At 44.7% G+C, this 6000-nt stretch overlaps 2 protein-coding genes across 9 annotated transcripts in view; one reads left to right on the forward strand and one right to left on the reverse strand.

Annotated features, from left to right (window-relative positions):
* RALGAPA1 (Ral GTPase activating protein, alpha subunit 1 (catalytic)) overlaps nt 1-2011 on the forward strand; it is a 207467-nt gene extending 205456 nt beyond the window's left edge. For 5 of the 8 annotated variants that reach the window (XM_012724483.1, XM_012724485.1, XM_012724488.1 and 2 more), the window contains one exon: nt 773-2011. In XM_012724483.1, coding sequence (XP_012579937.1) covers nt 773-921 — 149 coding nt within the window. In that variant the 3' untranslated portion in view covers nt 922-2011. The remainder of the gene's footprint in view (nt 1-772) is intronic. The other 3 variants (XM_012724487.1, XM_012724490.1, XM_012724484.1) reach the window with 2 other exon arrangements.
* A 267-nt stretch (nt 2012-2278) lies between these two features.
* Nucleotides 2279-5777, reverse strand: INSM2 (insulinoma-associated 2). The gene has a single exon (XM_004681934.2). It carries the CDS (start codon nt 5694-5696, stop codon nt 4005-4007), a length of 1692 nt encoding a protein of 563 aa, XP_004681991.1. The 5' UTR covers nt 5697-5777; the 3' UTR covers nt 2279-4004.
* Nucleotides 5778-6000: the final 223 nt, after the last annotated feature.

Genomic DNA, 6000 nt, shown 5'->3' on the forward strand with positions numbered 1-6000 from the left:
ATAGAAGTGCTCTATGAGAGAGTCAATTCATGCATTAAGTATACAGGTGAACTACTGCAAATGACAAAGATTTTTCAAGTTTGCTGTGCTGCTTTTAAATTTTTATATGTGCTAATTCTACTGGCTACATATTTGCTATGCCTATATAGTGTAACTACAAACATTTACATTAAAGAAAACAAAATCATTGCTTATCCCCTCTAAATTTAGATCTTTTAAGAGGTAAATTTGTAACTGACTCACTTCCAGATGAGAATACTTGTCCTCCTTTCGTCAGGAATTTGTCTTTCTCCTTCTTAAAAATATTTAAATACGTAACATGTAGAATGATTTTGTAGTGCTGAATCCTTTTTGAACCTTTGATTCTGTTTTCAAGTTTGAGCAATGAAGGCCCTTTTCTTGGTAATACCCTGTAATCTAGCGATGGAATTGGTCTTTCTTACCTGCTTCTTCAGCCCTTCCCTGCATGCCAGCCATGCTTTGGATCCCTGTCCTCTCTGGCCCAATGTTCTTGCTTCCCATTGCTTTTTCTGGGGAGCTCTAGTTGGTTCTGGCTCTGGAAATGATGACTGGCGCTTTGTTGCTAATAATGAACCGCCAGATCACTGGGTTTTAAACAAAGTATTAGTGAGCTTTTATAATAAGCAAGTGTAGAGCTTGCTCTTTCCTCTCAAAAGACCTCATTAAGGGTTGAAATTCATGCTACAGCTCAGCAGTGGAAAGCTTATTTCTTATAGGATGAGACTCCTAAAAGTTTTACTGTTTTCTACAGGCTTCCACCCAGAGATTCTACCCAGTGAAACTCCCACAGCAACGCAGGTAGATGGGGCTGACCTGGCCTCTCCAATGTCTCCTCGAACTAGCAAAAGCCGCATGTCCATGAAGCTGCGTCGTTCTTCTGGCTCAGCCAATAAATCCTAAAGAGACAAGCAGCCCAGCAGTGATCAGCAGTAGCCACCTTAGCATGAACATAGCTAACCCTTTCAGGCCTTCATGTTAGCCATAACATGCATGTTTCTTCTGAGCATATATTTTAGAAAACACTGGACTTAAGTAATTTATAACTTGAAATTTTAGATTTGGATTGTCTGTTCACTTGGGATCCCCTGCCTCCACTCCAAACTGCCATACTGGAGGGGGAGGAATTTTCTACACCCTTACCTTCCTAGATAATTATGTAATTCGACAAATAGCTCATTTTACTTATTGTGCCAGGTTGCAACTTTATGGCTCAGTAAACATGTAATTTTTTTTTTACAAATGTAAAGTTTTAAATTTGAGCATTTATAGTTATAACAAAAGTTGCAAATCTTAAATTTTTTACACATCGGGTGTATTATGTTATGACAATAAGTGGTCTCAAATTCCAAATGAAATAATTTTAGCATTAACTTTTTTTCTAAAAGCATTGTCTCAATTCTTGACTATGCGGGTGATCCATTATATTTAAAACCAGGAAAAAAAAAAATCACTGTTCTGAACTTTGTTTAGCTTTCAAATATTTTTGTAGTTTTGTTTTTAGATGGTATCACTGTTAAATGCCATTTCTGTTTTGAGATTTTGGCCAATTATTATTGGCTCCAGTATCCTGGTGTAGCTCTGTTCTTTGTAAAGTACAAAAAAGAATGGGGATAGGAAAGAGAAGAAGGTAAAAACATTGCTGATTTAAATATGTTTAAATTATGTTCATTGTTAAAGGAAACATGACCCAAGAGCTACATTAAATCTAACACAGTTAGAATTGCAGGCACAGGTTGGTATACATTCCATCCTCCATAAGTATTTTCCTACATTAGCTAAGCTGCTCACATTTTTGCTCACATCCTTTTTTGAATGGGCATCTCCTAAGGAAATGTAGCATGACATCGGTACTAACTGCATGTGTAAATATGTTATACCAGCAAACTATAAAATATAAATTATGTATCATCATTCATGTAGTATCTACAAATTTATAACAGTGGGAAAAGATGATATGGTATTTAATAATACAATAAAAATATTCTTATCACTTCCTGTCCATGAGTGTTAATTTGTGTCTTATAAACAATTTCAAAACTAAAAAACAACAACAAAACAATAAACAAAAAAAGGAAAAAAAAAGGAAGGTAACCTAACCAAACAAAAAAAAAACATTTTAATTCTTCCCAAGGTTCTCTCAAACTTCTTGAGAGACTAACCTCAGTAACTACACAGGAAATTTTACATCTTCAAAATGACCAGAAACTTTACCTTACTTTAAAAAAATCAAACATGAGGCAGAGATAAAATTTGCTGTTTTATAATTTACATTCAGGAGCAAAAATTAAGTTTATCTTTCAGATTATTTAAAGTATTACAAATCAATTTCTGTGACTTTAGAAAGTAAACCAGAACTCTTATGAAAGGTTATATAGACAGTGAACACATGGATGAAGGAGAATTACTGGGAGCAAGATTGATATAAAGTTTCCTACAACCAAGGTGAATTACAAGAAAAAAATAATAAAGTAACTAATTTAAAAAAAAACACTTCAAAAATGTGTAAATGAATATGTAACAAAATGGAGTGAAATACCAACTTACAATAGTGAATTAGCACAGTTAACATGATTTTATCACCTTCAGATAACAAATGAGCTTTTTGGAAAAAATAGTCTATTGACTTTTTGAGGGGGAAGTGTCTTTTTTAGACTAGTGAATAGTACATATTCTTGGCCTTTTAGGCTCACTGCAGCAATAATACTTCAAAGAAAATTTTCCCATTCCCTTTCTGTACCACCATGTTCATTTGCAAAATATCATTTCTCCTGTCTTTGTATTCTGTCTAAATGGGTCACTAAAACAAGCAAGTAGGATACTTGCTTTGGGGAGATAAGAAATGTGACTTTGAAAAGTAGGCTGTGTTCAGTGGGATTCTTAAACACAGAGCACAAACACAGAGCACAACAAAGCACCAGCTATGTACATTTATTTGGTGGCAAGCATCTTACAAATAGGGGCTTTCCATCAAGCAATGTAAGCCAGAATCCTAAATTCTAGCTTTTAAGACACGAGTATAGAAAGTACACTGAATATGGGTTACAAAAAGAAAAAATACTGAATACTGAATGAACTGCCATTTGGTTCCATAGTGGATTGTAAGTATTAATGTCTGTCCTTAAGCTGAACAGTTTCATATATAATATACACAGTGTAAGATTTAAAACATAAGCATTAAACATTTTTGATGAAATCCTGAAACAGTCAAAGTTCAGGCAATGAGTTCGGTATCACCAAAAAGGTTATTTAAAGAAAGGCTTAATGTAGCTTTCTGAATACTGCATACGAAACTGCTAAAGGTTAGAATTGGAGGGGGGGGAGGGGTGTCTCAACTTTCAGCAAAGTAGCACCTTCCCCACCTCCAAACTAACTGGCAAATGAATTAAATCGAGAAAAAGAAAGGTTACCAGAATCCCATCTACCCCCAAAGCACAAACATTGCCTGCCCACAGAATCCCATTAAGTTTGGCACCAATCAAGTAACTTTTAATTCACAGAATATACAATGCGAGATATCTGACCCTATTTGAGACAGAAACTACTTAGGTGCCTGTGATGGCAAGGGGGGGGGGGCAATGATGACTGCCACTTTTCGGTAGCTAGACTCCTTTGTAGACATCGAGACATGCACGCATCCACTGTGACTTTCCATAGGAATTACAAGTCATAGGATTCATTAGGGTCTTCAGAGTTTGTAAGGGAGATCCTATTTTCCCGGGGAAAGGGAGGATTTAAAGCTGACAGTCCTTGACAAAAAAGAAAAACGCTTATACCAGATACATACATACATAGATACATACATACCTGCTCTAGAGAGGGATTTTACTTTTCACTATCTGCTCCTCTGCAGAACATTGACTATGGGACTTACAGGTGAGAAAATAATTGGAAAGAGGGTGACCTCGCATGTTGAAAGCCCCACAGAAATGCCCATGATCCATTTCCTCCAAAGTCAAATTCTACAGTCTTCCCTGTCCCTAGTCTCAACAACCGGGCCGCAGTGGCATCTGCAGCAATAGTACCTGCCGACTTTCTGAGGGGTGGCACTTATTAATGTGCCGGGTCAGCCCTGGAGAACTAAAAAAAGTGGACGGGCAGTGCTTGCAGGAGAAAATTTGCTGAGCGCCCCCGTCGGCTGCCCCACCTGAACTCGGTGCTTCTGGTGTCGCCCGGGCCAGAGCAGGCAGGAGCAGCTCTTCACGGACAGTGTGCCACAGCCGGTGCTTGTCCCTAATTTCTGCGGACGGAAAGTGCGCTCCGCATAGCGGGCAAGCGAAGGCGAGTGGAGCACCGCCTTCAGAGCCAAAACTCGGGACGAGAGCGCGAGCCGAGCTAGCCTCATGAGTGCCCAGGTGCTTGCGCAGATACGCTTGGCGACGGAACTTTTTGTGGCAATACGGACACACAAAGATCTCAGGTCCCCCGACACCACTGACCCGTCCCGGCACCCCGCGCCCCAACACCCCGTCTGTGTAGGGGACTTGAGGCAACGGTGGCTCCGGGTGGGGTAACACCTGGAGGCCCGGGTGCGGGTGCAGAGCGCTGTTCTGGCGCTGCTCCGCCCCGGAGCTGTCCCTGGACTGATGGTGCTGATCTACAGTCGGCTCTGCCCGGCTGTTCTCCTTTCCCTCTGCTAGGAAAGATGCAATAGACCCGGAGCCGAGGGAGGACGAAGGTGACGGAGGCGGTGGTGTCTTCCCCTCGACTGAGGAGACTGTGGCAGCATTTGCTGATGTGGGTCGTGGTTTGTGCCAGCGGCGATGGGAAGCGAGATTTGCTGGGCAGCTGAAGACCTTGTCGCATTCTGGGCAGCGATACTCGACACGCACGATGCGGGAGCAGCGGTGCTGAGCCAGCGCAAAGGGGTCTGCGTACTGCTCCTTGCACAGTTGACAGATGAACTCCCCCAGCGGTGTACGGTTGCCTCCCAGGCTCCGAGACGGTGCCCCAGGTTCCTCTTCCTTGATCTTCAGTCCTAGGACAGGGGATGTAGTCACTTCATCGGCGAAACTCAACTTCCTTATGGCCTTTGACTTCTTAACTCCAGCAGCCACTGGTGCAGATCCGCACCCTGGAGGAGCCTTAGGTCGGCGCTCACTGCTGGAGGCCCGCTTCAAACCTTGCAGGGCAGCGGAGATAGGCGCCGGGTCCGGATGGAGCGCGGGCTCTGGGAACGGTGCCTGGAGCGGCAGCAGGAATTGCTCCCCCGAGGTTGGTGCAGCTGCTGCCGCCACCGAGCATGAGAAGGCAGCCACAGCGGCTGTGACCCCGGGGAAGGACTCAGCCGAGATGGGCGAGCTGAGACAGCGTTCCAGGAACGCCCTGCGCAGGTCCACACCTGCCGGCTTTGCAGGGCTAGGGCTGGCCCCAGGACCCTCCCTGCCATCTACCTTCCACTCCGCATCTTCCTGTCCACCCGCTCTAGGGCTCACCCCAGCTGCCCGACGGGGCGACCCCGACAGTTCGGGGACAGCCTCCTCCTCCAAGCCTTTTCTAGGCTCTTCCAAAATGAGGGTTGCCACCTGCCCCACACAGGACTGGGGGACACTGGAAGCCTCCTCAGGGAAGGGTGGCGCCACCGGGGGTCCTAGCAGGGGCAAGACCCGCTCTCCTAGGCGCACTCGGTAGGAGCCGCCTGTCCGTTTAGTTCGCTTCACCAGGAAACCCCTTGGCATGATGGAGTCAGGAGCGCTGAGGGGCACGGAGGAACCCTGGTGCAGGGGTAGAGAGCGGGTGAACACAGCAGCTCTAGGAGTTTCGCCACAGCAGTCCCGCGGCCGTCATCTTTATAGCTGAGACCCGCCTTGGGGCTGGATCAGCCAATCCAGAGAGGAAGCGGAAGCCGGGGGCGGGGTTTTTTCAGGGTTGTGTTCTTGGGGTTCCACCAGGTGGGTGGGGGTTCACACCCCTGCCCCAGATCACATCAGCCTCTGTGACCCTCTGAAGGGCTTTCTGAACACTCCTACTCCTGTTACCCAC

The sequence above is a fragment of the Condylura cristata genome, unplaced genomic scaffold (assembly GCF_000260355.1).
Source record: "Condylura cristata isolate star-nosed mole 26May11 unplaced genomic scaffold, ConCri1.0 scaffold00013, whole genome shotgun sequence".
In the NCBI taxonomy this organism is placed as follows: domain Eukaryota; kingdom Metazoa; phylum Chordata; class Mammalia; order Eulipotyphla; family Talpidae; genus Condylura; species Condylura cristata.

Coding starts and splice junctions, on each gene's coding strand:
- INSM2 (XM_004681934.2), bottom strand. CDS start 5,696: ATGCCAAGGGGTTTCCTGGTGAAGCGAACTAAACGGACAGGCGGCTCC.